Source organism: Callorhinus ursinus, unplaced genomic scaffold (assembly GCF_003265705.2).
Source record: "Callorhinus ursinus isolate GAN/ISIS: 27379988/994484 unplaced genomic scaffold, GSC_fseal_2.0 scaffold46, whole genome shotgun sequence".
NCBI lineage: Eukaryota > Metazoa > Chordata > Mammalia > Carnivora > Otariidae > Callorhinus > Callorhinus ursinus.
This window is the reverse complement of record NW_027397108.1, coordinates 7,187,528-7,205,778: the sequence shown is the minus strand read 5'-3', so window position 1 is coordinate 7,205,778 and position 18,251 is coordinate 7,187,528. Positions and strand designations below refer to the sequence as shown.

The following is an 18,251-nucleotide window of genomic DNA, read 5'->3' as shown; positions in this document are numbered from 1 at the left end:
GGAGAGGGAGGGATAGCCCGGCGAGGGAGAAAGAACAGGCAGGCATCGGCGATCCCCGCCTTTGCGGTGCAGAGTGCAAGTTCCTGCCCCTTCTCCTCTGGGAACAGGCACCTTTAGGAATTGTGAACAGAAGCCAGAAAACCGCCCAACACTCTAAATTTCCGAATACGGAGAAGAGGATGGAGAACCTCTTCTATCCAGGTGAACAGGACGGTGGTCATTCCTTTAGGCTCCTCAGCAGCCCTGAAGTGCCTGTGCGCTGTGTTCACCCAGTTACAGAGGGGTAGACTGAGGCAACGTGAGGGTAGGTGGCTCCAGCTGTCGGACCACGTGCTGCCTTTCAGGACAGAAAGGGGCCTGTGCACAAGTCTGAGCAGGTTGGTCCCAAGTCCATTAGCACGCCCAAATCGTCATTAATCCCATTTCCAGCAGAGGCCAGGCCTGGGCCTGTGGGGAAACCCTTGTGGTCGGGATGGAGATGGGGGTGTGTCTGAACCACCGACCCCAGAGCAGGGAGGCCATGGGAGAGGAGCCTGGACCAGCAGCTTGAGGGGGAGGGGGGCAGAGCCTCTCCTGACACGGGGTCTGAAACGTGGGCTGGGGGACACGGGCGAGGAGCAGGCTCTGTGGTTGGGAGGCGTGGAGCACAGCTTCAGCCCTGAATCTGGCATGCTATGGAAACGAAGGGCAAACTATTGAGCACCTACTGTGAGCTGCCCCACTGTGGGCACTTTAACAGAAGAAGACACTGTGGTCCGAGTGGTTGCCCCGGGTCCCCTGAGAGCACGTGGGACGGAGCCCAGGTCTGGGAGACAGCACCTATACTTGAAGACACAGTGTCCCCCTTGCAACAATGTCACCTGGGCAGTGGGTGCTCACCAATGGGCAGTAAACTCACAACGCCAGGATCCAGGAACCCGCTGCTGCCTCCCCAACTCGCTGTTGCCACAGTCCTTTCGCAAAGGATGCCGTGAGGGCACCCGGGCAGTCTGATCATCGCTCAGAGGAAGGGGGGAGCTGGGCTGTGTCAGCCAGCCCCTGCCCTGCTAGGAGCCACGGAGAGGTGTGGCAAGTGCACAGACACCAGGGTTTCCTGTGACCCAAGTGGTATGAGGTGAGTTTTGGCTCAGGGCAGCACAATGAGGCAGTCCAGCTCCCTCCCGTCAGTGATTTGGACTGATCCGTGGAGATGAGATACTCGTTCCCCCGCATTCATCCCTCCCCAGCTATCTGGGCTGCTGGGGCAAAATAACAACCACCGAGTGGCCTATAAACAGCAGGGATTTACTGCTGGCAGCTCTGGAGGCCGGAAATCCAAGATCAGGGTGCCAGCATGGGCGGGGCCGGGCCCTCTTCCGGGCACAGACGCTTTGTAACCTCACAGGGTGGAAGGGGCCGGGGGCTCTGTGGGGCCTCTTGTGGGGGGCACTCATCCCACTCACGAGGACGCCACCCTCATGCCCTAATCACCCCCTAAGTCCCCACCTCCTAATGCCCTCATCTTTAGGGGACAGGGGTCCAACGTTCAGACCACAGCCCCCTCCGCATCCCCGACCCAGCCAGCCGGCCCAACTCACAGGGCACCTGCTAAACCACCGTAAGAAGTCGAGATGAGGCCTGACAGGAAAGCAGGCTCACGGAGTGTGGTGGGAGCCGGGTGACAGGCACACGGGCTCGCTGGACTATCTGTCCGCTTCTGTGTCTTTGGTTTGAAAACGTTCATAATAAGAGGTTACATAAAGAGAAAAGGTGTGAAGTGTGTGCATGCACGCGCCGGTGGGGGCGGAGGGTGTTCAGGGCGGTGGTCCCATGGCACACGGGCCACACTGCAGCAGCTCACGCGTGAACTCTTCCCCAGCTCCTCGGCGCTGACCTGGGCCCGTGAGGGGCTCCAGAGCTCATGCGCGGTCGGGACGGGAGCTCAGAGCCGTGCCAAGCGGCACGGGACTGTTTCCACCAGGACTGAGAGCAAGAGACACTTCCAGGGGTGACCACCGGTTATCAGGCTGGTTATCAGGCAACAAGCCCCACGCAGCAGGTGATATGGAAGGAGCAGGGGTCGGGTGTGGAAGATGAAGAGCGTGCAAGGCCAGGGGACCTGTCTGCGGGAGTGACAACAGTGAGACCATGCACGCAGACCCCCTGCCCCCCCCCCCCCCCCACCGCAGGCACCGCCTCTGCCGGTCTGGCTGTTCACAGCACAGCTGGTGTGTCGAGCGCATTCCAGCCCCCGAGGTCTTGGCTCTCCGAGGCGGCCACCATGCCATCTTACATTGTTCACTCCCTCACACAACAGGCTCACTCGGTACGCTCAGGTTCTTTATGAACCTGTGTCTCTGAAATCGTAACGTCTACCATCCAATTCAAGCCCCAGGTGACACCACCTCGTGTGCTCGATAATTTAATTTAGGAAACTCGGTGCAGTCATGAACATTTCCCTACATTCGGGATCTCCAAAACTTTGAGTAACGTGTAGCACAGCCCTCTACCCCTTTGTCGCAAGTGGAGAGAAATGGCTAAGACAGCCATGGCTGACTTATGCTCTAAGCTTGAAGGAAAATCTGCTCTCACCTGGGCCATCGGCCCGGGGCCCGGTGAGGCTGGCCGGGCCACCCTGGGACGACAGCCAGCAGAGGCTCTAGAGCTTTCTGAAGATGGAGCACCACAGCACCACCTCTGGCAGGGAGCCAGGCCGCTCTCCGTGGGGGACGGGGCGGGGGGCGTGTCCCCCTGCCCAGCGCGCGTCCAGCCCCCCACCATCTGGCGGCAGCCTGCACTCTTGCAGAGGAAGTCAGGGCACAGCCTCCCAGTGTGACCTTGCTGCAGGCCAGAGAACACGCTCTCACCCTGCTTGACTAAAAAAGCTCCTTTTGACGCATAACCCTCCCTGACCCATCCAGAAAAATCCTCCTTCTCTGGGTCGGGGACGTCTGCTTTGGGACAGGTTTAAAGTTTGCTGTTCTTCTGAAACTGGGCCACGAGGCTGAGGACCTGCTCGGAAGCTTTGATGTTCTTGGAGCAGACGTAGCTGGTACTGTTGGTGGCTGTGTCCCCCAGGTAGTACCGGTAGTTGACCATCAGGCCACAGGAGCCGGTGATGCCCTTGAGGCTCACGTCAGCCATCCAGTTGATGCGCCACATCACGGCCCCGTTCTGCAGGTGGAAGTTTGCCACAGGGTTCAGGGCGAAGCCCCGATGCTTCTCTCCATACAAGTACCAGGCACAGAGCCGCATCAAGGGAGCCTGGAGCGCCCTGACCAGCTTTTCAGACTTCACCCACTCACTGCTGCTGAGAAAGACCTTGAGGGTCTCATTGATGGGACCGCCTGTGATCTCAGAGATTTCTTTACATTCCGAATCTGTAAAGAGTTCATTCCTCCCATGTTCCTTTGCTTGTGAGTTCAGGAGTCCCAGAAGCCACTTGGTGAATCCAGGTATAGGAGACAGACTTGAAAATGTCCCAAGATGAGGAAACTCTTTCTGTAAGGCATGGTTGGTTGGGAAAGGAAGGTGGAGAAAACACACATACAAAATTCAGCTGGTATGTCACTGAAGCAGAAACACCCCTCCATTTATCATTTAGGCCTCATTAAGCCCTGCACGCTGCTGTGTAGTTTACAACATGGTATTTGACGTGCATTCATTCTCTCCTTTCAAGGCCCATTTATTAAGAACCTGACATACGCTAGGCCCCGGAGGCATCCTGAGTCCCCAAGGTGTCTGTCTGTCTGAAGGCCTTCTCTGTCTGCACTATCACAATGGCAAGTCAGGGGCCGGGCCCAAAATGAGCAGTGGGGGCTGCAGTGACGTGGGGCTTGATTTGCAGTCTTCTGACCACAGCTCCTGTCTGTGTGGTGCATCTCCCAGGGACTTCTCTGCAGCCACAGAGCCTGGTTTGGCACTTGGCACACAAGTACCCAATGGCTGCGTCTCGAGTGGGAAATTGCTGGCCCGTGATCCCACATTGCGTGCAAGGATGGGCAAGAAGGGGAGGCCATGGCTGCTTCTCCGTATCAGACAGTACCGTTCATGGTCAAATGACAGATCTCAAGGACCATTTTGTAAAAACCTAGCATTTTCTGATTAAAAATGTACTATGTGCTCACTACAGAAGAATTTTTTTTTTTTAACTTAGGACGGAAACAAACCAACAAACCTACCACACTCCAGGACTCTGAGTAGCTACTCTCCAGGTCTGATGAAGTGTAATTCCTCTTGGTCTTTCTCCAGGCATTTTTTTCCCTGAGTGAGATGTTTATTTTATGCCCCTGCTTTATGAACCTGGACCATGAGCATTTTCTCATTTCCCATTCAAAATTCAAAAACATAACTTTAACAACAGAGTAATATTAAGAGATAAGACTATACCATGATTTTCCTAACCACGTTCTTTTCAATGGGCATTTTCGGGCGGTTCTCAAGGGTCTGCTTTTATAAACTGTGATGCACACGCTGGTGCGGGACAGTGATAGGGCTTCTTTTGGGGTTCTCCCTGGTGACTATCAGGCTCACAGCCGAGCGTGGGACCAGTGACCCTCCCTCCCCCAGGATGGCTACTGGGTGGAGGGGCCAACTCTGACCCAACCGGAAGTAGAGTCTGTGGGTGAATTACCCAGAACCCCAGGTTCTGCTCTTCTTCTGATGGCCTTTTTCACCCTGATACACCCCCTGCTCCCTCTCCCTGCTCCATTCATCAACACTGTCAGCAAAAAAGAAGGACAGAAAAAGAAACTTTTATTAATTATATGGGGCTCCTATCGTCTCTGGGGAAAAGGTGGCCAAGAGAGTGATTTTAATAAAGCTGACATCCAACTGAATCCTGAGTTCTCAGATTTAAGATTGATTATGAATTTAACACAAAGCACGTCAGCATTTTAATTCCATTCTGTCATTCTCCATGGAAAGGGCTTCCGCTGTGGGTGCCGTGGTAAAAATCACCCGAAGCAGAGAGCGCCGCTCTCAGAGCCAATGATTAGCCATCTAATTATTTTACCTAACGATTAGATTCTGCTCACTGCAGTTCACTCAAGCCCCTCATGAGATCATTTCAGAAAGCTAGACCTGGAGCGAATGGGAACATTTCTGTTGTAGGATGGTGAAGCGTTTTTCCCAGGGCAACAGAGGGAAGTTATTTAAAAAAAAAAAAGGCCGGCGTGTTTACCTTCGAGCTGCCTGGTCTAACCTTGACACTCCCTCAGGGCTATTGAGAAAGCCCATGCTGGGGGGTGCCGGGAGCCACAAAGTGTGCCATCCAAACTGGGACATGGGAGCGAAGGGGCTGGCGGTTATGAAGCCGGGAGACGCCCCGGCCACAGGGTGGATGGTTTCCCGGGGGGGCTAATGTCCTCGGAAGCGAGTTACCAGATGTCCCTCTCTCGGCACTGCTTACTTCTCCCGAGTCATCTTGGGGCACCTGGGACGTGCCAAGGGGCACCTGGCTCTTTTCCACCCCCCCCCACCCCCCTCTAGGTCCTCTCTCGTCTCACAGCCGGAGGCCCTGTGCCGTGCCCACCTGCAGCTCCTTGAGCACTCGCTTGACCAGGACGGTGCCCAGCTCCACGCCCTGCAGTCCTGGCTGCGTCAGGCTGATGGAGTAGAAGATGGCCGCGGAGATCTGGCTCCTCTCTTCCGTCTCCGGCGGGGGGCACTCCTTCACTATGGCCTGGAAGACACGATGCCAGTGGGCCTGCGCCCCTTGCTTCCCGTGCCTGCCCTACCTCCTGGGGCGAGGAGAAGCCAGGGAGGGTGGGAGCCGGGACACCCTAGCCCCTACTCACGGACGAGGCTCTGGAGACCGAAGGCCTGTTCTGACCGGAAATCTCTCTGGAGGCGGCACCTGCGTAGCCCCCCTGGGCTGTCTGCTGCACCTGTGCCATCTCGGTCCCTTTGAACTTCTCAAAAACCAATGCGAGTCCCCTCTGTCTTCTCTTTCCCAGGCCTCTGTGCTATAGGAGCCAGAGATGACGCTCCTCCCCACCCCGCCTCACCTCTACTTCCCCAGCTGCCCCGTGCAGGCCTGCTGGCTGCAGCCAACGAAACGCTTTTCGTTCCTTCTCTCTGAGCTCTAGGTTTTTAGATTTCTCAATAGGGCCATACATGCTCCTATACAGCTTTTCTCTTAGGAAATGTACTTTTCTGTGTACCTTTTTGATTTTGTGCTACATCCTTGTTTTTCCTCAGGGAAAACACCCACACCCACACCCACACCCACGAAGTGACCTAGGAAAGACTCTGTAGGAAAGTCCCTTTGCCAGGGCTGATCTTATTATAGCCCTGAGTTCTCAATGCAGGGTTTTCTGAACCTTCCCATCTGAAGGTCACCTGACCACTGGAAGAGCAGGTGGTTACCTTCAGTTTGCTTCAATGCAGGTACGCCAGCTTGCTTCTCCAGAACACATTTAAGCTACCCTAACTTCCAGCAGCTACATCTGACTCTTGCAGTAGGGGTGGTTTGGCCCAGAGCCCCGATGAGGCTGGGAGTCCCCAAGCTTTCTGAAATTGTGTGTGGAACGTGTGAGTCTGCGCACGTCCCCCAGGGGAAAATGACCACCAGCTTTCATCCCCTTCAGATGCTCAAAGGGTCTTTCCTGTGACTCATGAAAAATTAAGAACTGCTGTCATAGGAAAGCGGGGTGGATGGTGACACAGAGGGAGGGACACCCCCGGGGCGGTGCCACGCCCTTTCCTGGGGCCGGACTCTGAGGGAGGGCTCCTGGCTGTCAGGGTCAGGGTACACCTCAGCCTTGGGCTTGGTCTTCACCTTATGGGGTTACCTCCTTTGTCTTTCCAGAACTCTGTAGGTTATCTTGCGTTCCCTATTCAAAAAGTTCCAGCAAATCTTTTTTTAAAGTGTTCAAAATACAAATGAATCCTTCTTTGGTTATACAAATGAGATGTGCACAATGTCAAAGAGGGGGCAAGAAGGGAATGCATAAGGAAGAAATCACAAGTTACTCCAAAACCTAATGCCAAGTTCTGCTGCTAACCTTGGGGTGAATGCCTTCCAGTCTGTCTCACTGCCTAAGGTATGTACAGGCTTAAATACACACACACACACACACACACACACACACACACACACACACACACACACCCTGGGCACAACCCCCTCCCCCCTCACCTGCTCCCATACGCCCCAATCTCCAGCACAGAAGGCATTGCCCTGAAGGCTGGGGTGTGCGCTGCTTGGAATCCTGTCTCATCCTTACTGGTTCTGGGATCATGGGCACATCACTGAAGTCCCCCTAAGCCTCAGCCTTCTCACACCCACACGAGGACAACATTAGCGGGAGTGACGCCTAACCCACGTGGTGCTGAGCAGTGACGCAGGGAACGTGCTTGAGGGGCTGACGGGCACCGAGCAAACGCTCAATCAATATACACGTAAGAGCACGCTACACATGCTAGGCCGGGGCCTGAATTTTACTCAAGAGTTAAGTCAAGGCCGGCTTTCTGCATCAAAACCGTAGCAGTAAATCCCCATTTAAATACATGCATGGAGATCCTGGGTGGGAGGATGTACCAGAGGTATATGCCTTCGTGTCTTTCCCGCGTTCTCTACGGTGGGCAGTCGGGCCATCATGTCCAGCCTTCCAAAACTACACGATGCCCTCATGAGCCACGTCCACACCCTTAGGTCTGAGCATCTCCCAGGGATGAATCCCTCAGAGTGGAAATTGTAGGTGGAAAAGAACGCCCATTCTCCATTTTCATAGATCCCACCACCCAGGCCGTAGAGAGGACTGCCGGCTCTCTCAGACATGAAGGACTTCAGGGCCTTTCTCCCTGGTGGGCAAGAACACCTGCCCATTTGCCCTGCTTGATTTCTCTGCCTTCTGATACTAGGAAACGCTGCCCGTGAGCCCATCCCGGTATCCGTTCTCATCTTTTCAGCTTCCTAACCAGCCACTCCGGACGCCAAGTCCGAAGTGACCTGGGTGTCTTGGCTCCCCTCACCTGCCTTTCCCTTCCTTGGGGTCTGCCCCCATCCCTGCACCTGCAGGAAGGATGGGGACTTTCTTGTCAACTCCGCAGCAGGCAGGGCCTGTCACCATGGGCCTGTCCCCTCGGCTCCCCGGGCAGAGCGCCGGGCCCACTGGAGGCACAAGGCACACAGTCTAGTTTTCAAGTTTTTAGTCACGGATCTTTTATACCTGCCCACAGGCATGGAACGAACGCTCAACTTTAGAAGCGAGTGTCCTCCCTTCCTTAGCCCCGTCTCCGCTCAAAGTCAATTCCCACAATTCTCCTCCCACAGAGGAGCGCCGTCCTCAGTCCGTAACTCTGTCTAGTACGGGTCTACACCCTGTGGCTACAGACCTGGAGATTTCTTCTCTAGCCAATTCAGAACACGAATGCTTCAAGCAACGTACTTCATAAAGGGGGGTAAAATCAGGTTTTAGAAAAATGTACGGGGCCCTGTGGGACGCCTGCGTGGTTCTGCCATGACTGTGCAGGTACCTGGATGTTGCTGGAAATCTCGCTGGTCAGCGCCACGTGCAACACGACCAAGGGCTCCTCGGGGGCTGCACAATGAGAAAAGAAGTAACATCTCCTGTAAGGCCCGACGCGTCGCTTCATGTCCATCCAATTTTTCACAGGATGCACGGCCTCAGACCTGAGGAGAGAATTAGAAATAAGATAGTCGAACACTCTACAAGTTAAATAACCATTGCTGATTCCGATTCATATTACAACTTCAGGAGAATTCAAAGAAAATTGTTTTAATATGAAACAGCACTGACTGAGAGGAACTCCAACTAATGACCATTTTACACATGAAATTGTCCTCTGATTCTTAATACCTGGTCTTAAAAGACTAGTTTGCAGGGCCCTTGGGAAGTAGTTGTGCAGCAATTTTTTTTTTTTTAAGATTTTATGTATTTATTTGACAGAGAGAGACACAGCGAGAGAGGGAACACAAGCAGGGGGAGTGGGAGAGGGAGAAGCAGGCTTCCCGCCGAGCAGGGAGCCCGATATGGGGCTCGATCCCAGGACCCCGGGACCATGACCTGAGCCGAAGGCAGACGCTTAATGACTGAGCCACCCAGGTGCCCGTGCAGCAATTTTATTCATTTGTTTTAAAAAAAAAAAGATTCTATCTATTCATTTATTTGAGACAGAGAGAGAGAATCTGAAGCAGACTCCTCGCTGAGTGGTGGAGCCCAGCTCGGGGCTCGATCTCATGACCCTGAGATTGTGACCTGGTTCCATTTGTCTAGTGACCTCCCCCAACCACTTTATTGTTTTCGGCCAGTGAAATGGCAGCCCCTGGGATTTGTCACGCTTCCAAGGGCAACCTTTTGCAAGCCTTAGCTCCCTTAAGACGGCATGGAGCATGAAGACACTGAGATGGAGAGAGCTTCTCCTGTCCAAGGACCACTGTGACACGCCAGCCGGGGCTTCTCCATGCCCTGGGCACACTCGCATCGTGCACCATACAGCCCACTCTGAGATTCACCCAAGGGAGAAGTTTGCCCAATTAGGGGAGATCCTAATGTCCAGGGAAGTCCTGCGGCTCCGACACCGGGGCCTGCAAGGAAACACAAGGACATCAAGGGAACCCTGCGTGCGGGCCTGCGGGCAGAATGGCCGGTGCCCACCTGTGATCTCGACATCATGGGCTAGGACAGCCACACCATTTGCGAATACTGTGCTTGGAACCGAGCGCCTGTGCGGGTGGAGACTGGCTTTCAGCTAACATTAAGGAAAAGCGAAAACCTTAATACTTACTCGCTGATTTTCTGCAGCACCTCACAGGGCGAGTGCCAGGTGACCCGTTCTAGGCTCAGGAAGCCGGAAGAGAACCACTCGGAGAGCATACCCTTCAGCACTCCGTTCATCTCCTGCAAGGGAGAACACAGTGCTAGCTGCCGGGGCCGGGGGAGCACACGCACCCCTGCCTTGTCGCCAGCTGGCCCCGTGGATAAAGTGGGACACAAAAGCCCCCTTCATGGTGCTTCGCCAACCAGCTTCTCTGCAGGACCCACCCCGACCAGGCACTGGGCACCCAGCTCTCGGCTTAGCCTCTGCGACTCCAGTGAGAAAGAGGCCTCAAAGGGAGCGTTCAATGTGAGCTAAGCTGCCCCAATCAAATAGCTGGGATGCGTTGACTGCAGTGCACACAACTGAAACGTGAGGTTGATAGAGCAACGGATGGTGCACCATGCAGGGCACGCTAACACAGGTGGCACAGGACTCGAGTCCTCACGCTCTTGGGAACACTCTGGGATGCACCAAGGTATCACCCCTTGTTTCCGGAGAGAAACAAGTGCAGGGTCCGGGCGCCACAGTCGGCAGCTCTACATTTCATATCTGAACATCTCTGAAGTCGAGATGCATTTTTTCACATGACGGCGGGTCACCCTTGCGTTGGGGGAGCGGTTTTTCCTACTTTTGTGGGACATAAAATAATAGCGTGCTTGGCGATTAGTGCATTTAGATTTGATGAAATTATTCTAATTTCACTTCACTTATTTCTATCCGATCTATGTCCAGAAGTGACGTGAGTCAACTTCACCTTTCAAGCAAGAATGGCACCAGGTGCGTAGGGAAAGGAGGGGACACAGGGGCAGACCTGGCTCGGGGTAGCCTCCCGTGACACGCTGAACATGGACAGCGGTAGGCTTCCTGAGAGCCAGAGCAAGAGGACGCCCAGGGCAGCAGACATAGCTTGTTTGTTCCTCAACATCTGCCTCCCTTTCTTCCAAACACACAGAAGCCTTATGCTTTAGGTAGGTGCATGGCTGTCCAGATTTAAGATCACACTGCAGCTAGGGGTGGTCATGTGACTGACTTCTGGTCAGATGTAAACAGAAGTGTCCTGGAGCAGCTCTGGGGAACTTTAAAAAATGGCAAGAGTATACCCTTTGCCCATCTTTTCTTTGTTGCTCCCCCTGCAGGCTGGAAGGTGATGTGATGGCCAGAGCTGGAGCAGCCATCTTGGGCCATGAGGTAACTCTGGGGATTAAGGTCCTTAGGGGAGAACCAAACGGAAGTCTGGGTCAACTGAAGGCATCACAGAACAGAATCATCCCTGCGGTGTCTACCTGCAGACTTTTACGTGAGAGACAAACTTCTCTCTTATTCAAACCACTATTATTTTGGGTCTCTGTTACTCATAGGTGAACTACATATTAACAGATACACTGATTATTATTATTGAATACTAATAAATATCTCAGGACATTTGGTACAGAACTGACAAAGAGCTTTAATTGCAAAAGCTGTAAAAACGTTATAGGATAGGACCACTTCACGTTTTATTCCCTGGTAAAAGGTGAAAGGATTCACGATGTTGTCACTTGAGGACAAGTTGCAAGGAAGTATAGGATTGGTGGCTCAGAAAAGGTTTCAGAATGAAGTGAGATCCATCTTTAAATATTTAAGGCACAGAACCAGCCACAAATCTGTTCTGTGTAACCCTATGGGGGAGAGGAGGGAGGTAAATCTTGGACCAACAGGGGGAAATCATGGACCAAGTTAGACTTGGATGGAATTTACTATAAGAGAAGGCTTGAATAGGTAGGGTTGACTACAGACGCCATCCTGGATGGCCCTCACCATAGGTGGGGACCGAGCACTGGGTCGATGAGGATTTGGTGGAACTGTTTTAAGGATTTACGCGTTGGACCAGATGCCTTTTACAATGCCTTTTAATTCTCAATTCCATAACCTGGTCTTCTTCACTCAGCTCTACGCTCACAGTGAGGGCAGAGGTTGTTTCAAATTTACTCCTCTGGTGCCCAAAGAGTTCAGGGGGGGTCTCCCATGTGGAAGACAGTTAGCAGACTGATGTCAAATGAAAGAGAAACACTGGAGAATGGGGAGGAGGCGATGACAGGATGGGAGAGGAGAGGCCATCGGCCGGGCAGTGCACAAAGGCTGTCTATAACATACTGCCTGGGAAAGAAAAAAAATCAATAAAAAATAAAAAATAAAATAAAATAAAATACTGCCTTGGACCACAACGGTTCTTAATCTTCCTGGGGTCCTCATGCCCTCTTGAGTACGTGCTAAAAACCAGGGACCTGCTCCCCAGGGAAATGCAAACACAGGAGTCAATCTGTGTACACAATTTCCTGGGATTCATGGAACCCTCTGAAACTCACCTATGGCTCATTCCCTGGGGTTCGTGGACTCCAGGTTAGGAACCTGTGCACTGAAGGGTTAGGACTGGATTAGCCAAGCTCCACGTGGGGAGTGCTGGCGCCTCTACCACATTCATGACAGGAGCATGCGGGAGGTACCTAGTTTCAGTATCAATTCAGGATTAATGATGAAAGAAACGGTTTGGCCGGTGACAGCTCCCCCTCCAAGGTCTCTCGGTTCTATTTCAGGCTACTGACGGCTGTGAAATGTGACCCTGCCACATGAGATCTGGGAATCTAGGTGAAAGGGCACAAGTCCCCAGGCTCGGTGCTCACGCGGCACAGCTGTTTGGGCCGGGTCACAGGTGACAGGAGGGGAAGACACCGCCTCTGCGTTATGCGCATCAGTTCTGCCATGGATCCCAGACTCACACACACAACTGCTGGGGATGCCAGTCAACCCGGACTCGGCTTTCCAGACCTGCCCACTGTGGTTATCTTGGAGGACACTGTACAGAAGGCCAATCAACCTCCCCTTTGGGCAGAGTTTGCTGAAGTTGTTGGCTATCAAGATCTCCCCATGTTTGGAATGTGGAGCAAAGTTAGTTTCCATCGCTCAGAAGCCCTGAGCTGGGACAAGGAGCTGGAAGCACTGGACAGGGTCCCGGCGGCACAGCTAAGACATTCTAGGTACGACTCCCACTGGTGGAAGCTGCTGTCCCCCCGGGGCACTGCGGCGTCCCCGCCAAACTGCAGATAAGGTCCTTTTTGGTCTAGCTAAGCACAGGGTTTAGTAGAACCAACAAGCACCACTATGTTCACTGCAAAGCTGGACAAGCCACCAAAAGAGGTCGTACAACAAAGCATCCAGTGTGGCTGGACCTCGAGACAGTAGGGACGCCAGCCAGTCAGCTGCGTCTCTGCCGGCCCCCGTGCTTCTGTCAAGGCCCGCACACCTCTCATCTCACTGGAATTTCTATGTTCAAACTGCCATCAAGAAACACTTCCACTTTCTAAGTGCCAACTTCCCTCTGGTGCCCACAAAACACTGAACAGAGCTCGGACCTCCTAGAATGGGAACTCAAGTCAGCTTCATGGGGGATTTTTATCTTTAAGAAATCTGACTCCTCAACCCAAGTTGGCCTCTGGAGATAAAACAGAAAGCCTCGAAACCACACACACAGCACACACCCCTATTTCCAGTAATCACAACCTGGACCGTGATGAACTGTACCCTCGTTTGTGAACCTGATTTTGAGCCAAGCTGCACAGTAACCCTCAGAGCACTTCTTAGAAGGGGGAAGCAGGCTGACCTTGAGCATACCAACCACCAGCAGAATCTCTCACCTCAGCGCACAGCCGATGGGCCCAGGGGTTAAAGGACCCGGCTAAAATCATGCCTTTAATCAGCAGAGGGCCTGGTCTTGAGAGCCGGCCTCTTCCATCTCCACACAGTGCTTCCTCCACAGTCCCCAGTGCCCCGTGAAAGACACCCCATCAGCTTCCTTTTTGGCCTCATACTTGCCCGTTACTCTAAAAATGCCATTGCACCCTATAGGATTCAGTAAACCAGAACCTGTCGTGGTCCCGCAGTGGACTGAGCGTATTCTGGGGTGAACGCTCAGGGTCAAAACAGCAGCAGCCCTCACGCAAACCGGCGCGTGTCCATGTTGACTTCGTCCAGCAAATCCGGAGGTGAGCAGGTGCGGGGAGAACGACACAGCCGGGACACGGTGCCATGTGCACGCAGGGAGGGGCGCTCAGATTGGAAGCGACAAGGAGCTCCCTGCTCCCCCAGCATCACAGGGCACCACGGGTCAGTGGGCGTTTGGGACTCCTGCTCTAAAGATTCATGTGCCAAACTTCCAGTGGTTTCTAACACTGAATTCCTCAGAGCAAAAGGTTCTAGCTGTGTTGTCTCTTTAGCCTGGATGCAAAATCCAGAATGAGGTAGAAGAAACGGAAATCAAAGTGGATTGCACACATTACGTGATCCTACAGATAGATCACAAAACTGGATCCCAGGGACAATTTCTATGGATTAAAAAAAACTATTCTCTGAAGGATTTAAATGATAGGGATTAAAAAAGTGCTAAGTGACCACATAGAGCAAAGGAGAAGGGAATGGATGGATTTAGCCCTAATAGTTAGATGCACTGGATAGAAGGACAACATCTCCAGGTAGAGAAACGCCAAGAAGTGTGACTAAGCGACTAGAAAAGGCTTCTTGCCTTTGTCTGGGACACACGCAGTGGCAAAGGTCAGGCTATTGTTACTCATCCGCTGTTCAAGAAATATCTTTATTCCACATGACTTTCTGCCTGTTGGTACAAAAGGTTTCTTCGTATGTGGACTACCTTGGTTAAAAAAACAAGGGAACCCTGAACAGCCTAGGACCTGGCTCGGGATCTCCCCAGAGCGAGCCCCTCGGGCGCCCAGATCAAGTCTCAATGTCACAGCTTTCAGCTGCCACGCTCCTTCAAACCTGAATGATAACCCAAGTTTTCTTGCGTGGGGAAAAGCAAGGGGATGGACGCGTTCGGTAACCTCTCACAAAACTGGAGGATTTAGAACTGGATGGGACCTTAGACATCACGGGGGCCAACACGCTGAAATCTGCCAAGGGCTGGCCAAATGTCTGATGTGATGCCTCTGCTACCCATGCAGAAACCTTCCCAGCCCTCTGGGCTTCCCTCCGGGCTCAGACGTCTGAGTGCAGCAGTGTGATGTCAAGACAAATGGAAGTAATCAGTGTGTCAACTCCGTCTTGTGGCGGGGCACCCCAGACTCTCATCTCATGCATCATTCACCATTTTGCTACGAAAGACTTTTAAAACAAGGCTCTCAGTTTTCAAGGGGTTGATGTTGGGGGTTGGGGGGGGGAGGGCTGGTGGAATAATACATTTCAAATGCTAAATTCTAATGTTAAGATATAAAATCCAAGCGAATAATATAATAATACATGCACAAATAATGCATGCCATGAAGCTCAAAACTGGGGGAAGCCACCTTGAACTGGAGTGCTGGAAACGCTGCGTGATGAGCAGCTCCTACTCTAATTGGCTTCCCAAGAAAGAATCACGTAGTAATGTGGGGTCGCGAACTTTCCATCAAAGGGGGGTCCGTGGAGAGGAGCGAGTAATGGGTGGAAAAGCTGGAAACGTCCGCAGTAGTTTGCTGTGCACCAAGAATGCCAAAGGAAAGACATTACATGTTGATCCTTCTGGCCATGGCAGGATTGCTGATTTTGCAACAGGGAACAATGACCAGTGGCTCCAGAGAAAGATGAGCGCTGATGTTACCGGTAGATGGAAGCTTGTACACTTACTCCTGGAAAAAGTAAATACACTCACAACTAGAGAACATTAAACTCCCCATTAGATAAAACTAAGTAAAACAAAGCCATTAATTAACGGGGTTGTTTTATCTTGTCCTTGATTTTGCAGAAAAAGGCAAATTCTAAGAAAACCAAATCCCTTTAGATCCAGTAAAGTCATCGGCTCCGAGAATCAACGTGTAGTGACATAGTACACAATTCTGGAGTCAAGACTGGGCTTGAATTCCAGCTCAGCACTCTGGGCATTGCACTTGACCACGACGAGCTTTAATCTCCTCATCTGTACGACAGGTCCCTATAGCTTGCTGAGAATGAGATGAGCCAGTGTGCGAAAAGCACCTACCAGTCACCACGCCTGCTATTAACTCTTCCCATACTAGACTAGAACGGAAGCTCTTGACCAAGTGACCTGAGCACCAGGAGCATGCCTGGTATAAGACAAACACCCAATGGTCACGTGTTGCGTGGAAGGATGGATAGAAAGGTGAATTATTTCATTCTGGGACAGGTGACATTCTCCAGTTTTCTATGTAATAAAAATCAAGCTTCAGAAGGACCACCATGGAGTACCGGTCCCTGTTTCAAGAAAAAAACAAAAAACAAAAAACAAAAAAACCCAACACCTGTGCTTGGATCGAAGACTTAACACAGGCAGATGGGAATGCACACAGTGTGTAGAACATGAAGTCTCAGCCATTCAGACTGGGCTTGAGTCAGAAATGTGATCAATTCAAATCAGGGCCCTAGATTAACAGTTAGCATTATAAATTAACCAGGCATCATGAGTAATCAATCACAGCACTGTTATCACTGAGATTAACCCCATTTTTAACTATCCCCAGTGTTTATGCATCTGAGGCCAAATAGTCAAGAAAGATGAAGTCTCTCACAAACACCATAACTCACGTCGCATGACGTAGTTATAAAGCATGGTGCAAAAAACCCCAGATTGAGATTTGGGTAGATGATCGGAGACATACCTATTTGCTTTGAGCCCTTGGTCAAGTCTCCTGACCTCAGTAGGTTTCCTTAACCCACCTAAGAATGAGGACATGAACATGAAAATTATCATGCCAGTGTTAGCGTTCTTAAACGAATTAGGACATAATCGTTGAACTGCTCGATTTTTTTTAAAAGCCAACTGCACCCAAACAAGTTCTCAATGTCAGAATCTTCCTGAAACATTTACATCATCTTTTGTTCACTAAAAGGGCAGGCTAGTGGCCCCTTCATATTTAATACTAAGAATAGAAGAGGACTACGTTCAACTGTCAGCAATCTTTCAAGTCATCATTATTTAAATCCTGAAGTATTCACTTGCACCTAACATGAGCTCACCGAGCCAAGCACCTGATTACTCAAGTACTCAACTTGGAATCATCACATTTCAGGGCTGAACTCAGGAAAGTGCAAAGGCGTGCACAGCCATGAGGCAGAGACCAGAGTCCTCCTCTCTGTGCAGTCTGCAGGGCTTCTTAGACCAAGGCTTACACATAGTGGGTGTGCAACTAACTTTTGCTGACATCATCCAGGTTTTTGGAGGCTACGCGATGCTCAGGTGGGTACTCGTTCAAATATACCACATAGATGAAACTCAGCTAAAGTAATAAAAAAGAGACTTCGTGGAACACACATAACCATGAAGGAGGCGTTGACAGTCACGTTAAAGGTAGGCGGTGCCGAGTTTTCTAGTAAGCACTACACAGTAAACCCTGGAGCAAGGCAAGGATTCAGAAAGCCTGGCAAGGAAGGAGACGGGGTGCAGGGGACAGTAACTGGGGGCAAAGTGTGCGCGGCTTCAGGCTGGGGAAGGTGGAGTGTCTGGGGCTTGAGGGGTAGGACCTCCAAGAGCTCGCGGTCCTGGTGCAAGGTGGGGGCCCGGGCGGGGCCTTACCCGGACGTGCGGCCCCTCCACCAACTTGAGGGCCTGCGCCTCGAGCAGGTCGGCCCGCAGCCGCACCAGGAAGCGCACGCCGCCGTCCAGCTTGCTGATGTGGTGGAAGAGGCCGCGATAGCGCGGCACCAGCGCGTAGCGCAGCCGGTCCTCCGCCTGCAGCAGCACGGCCGCCTCCCGCGGCTGCTCTCGCAGCTGGAGCACGCCGGCGCTCTGCTCGGCCACCTGGCCGTGGTCCACGCCGAAGCCCCGCGCCAGGCGGCTCAGCAGCTCGGCGCGCTCGGCCGCCTCGGCCAGGCCGCCGTAGAAGCTCACGAAGTCGGCGCACTGGCCCTCGGCCGGCGCCGGCGTCTTCTCGCGCAGCTCATAGGCCGGCGTGGCGGGCACCGCGCGGCGCAGCAGCTCGTCCATGGCCCGTTCCAGGGCGCCCGCCTCCGCCGCCGCCGACCCGCTCGACAGCCGGGGTCCGCCCGGCCGCGGCGGCCGCGGGCAGAGCCGCAAAGGGAAGAGGCGCCGCGCCGTCAGGGCTGGCCCCAGGGCTCGCATGGTACCGCGCGGCAGCTGCCGGGGGGGACGCTGGCGCCGCGGGGCTTCCGGCTTCCGGCGCGCGCCGGCCCCATTAGTCGAGGCCGAGGGGGGCGGGTGGAACGGTGGCCAATCGGAAGGCGGGGCGGGGGCGGCGGGGCGGGGCGCGGCGGAGCGCGGCGCCGGGCCAAGTGAGCCCAAGGGTCACTGTGCTGGGGAGCGGGCGAGGCGGGGTTGCGGGCGTGTCCTGTGACCAGGCCACCCAAAGTCACCGTTTCGGTCGCTGTCGTCTTGCCCCACAGCGTACACGCCTCCCCTGCCCTACAGTCGAGCTCTGCTACCGCGAGGTGCATCCGAGTCACCTGGGGGGACGTGCTACGCCTGCGGATTCCTGGTCCCTGGTGTC

General features: G+C 53.1%; 1 protein-coding gene across 2 annotated transcripts; it reads right to left on the bottom strand.

Moving 5' to 3' along the window:
* Nucleotides 1-2,385: 2,385 nt before the first annotated feature.
* On the bottom strand, nt 2,386-17,886 carry MLYCD (malonyl-CoA decarboxylase). Of its 2 annotated transcripts, XM_025860439.2 has the most exons (5): nt 17,321-17,886; nt 9,733-9,845; nt 8,461-8,617; nt 5,513-5,662; nt 2,386-3,480 (listed from the first exon to the last, which is right to left on the bottom strand). In XM_025860439.2, the coding sequence occupies exons 1-5, from the start codon at nt 17,864-17,866 to the stop codon at nt 2,947-2,949; spliced, it is 1,500 nt and encodes a 499-aa protein (XP_025716224.1). In that variant the 5' UTR covers nt 17,867-17,886; the 3' UTR covers nt 2,386-2,946. The 2 variants fall into 2 exon arrangements, with proteins under 2 accessions (XP_025716224.1, XP_073738438.1); XM_073882337.1 differs by lacking the exon at nt 5,513-5,662.
* Nucleotides 17,887-18,251: the final 365 nt, after the last annotated feature.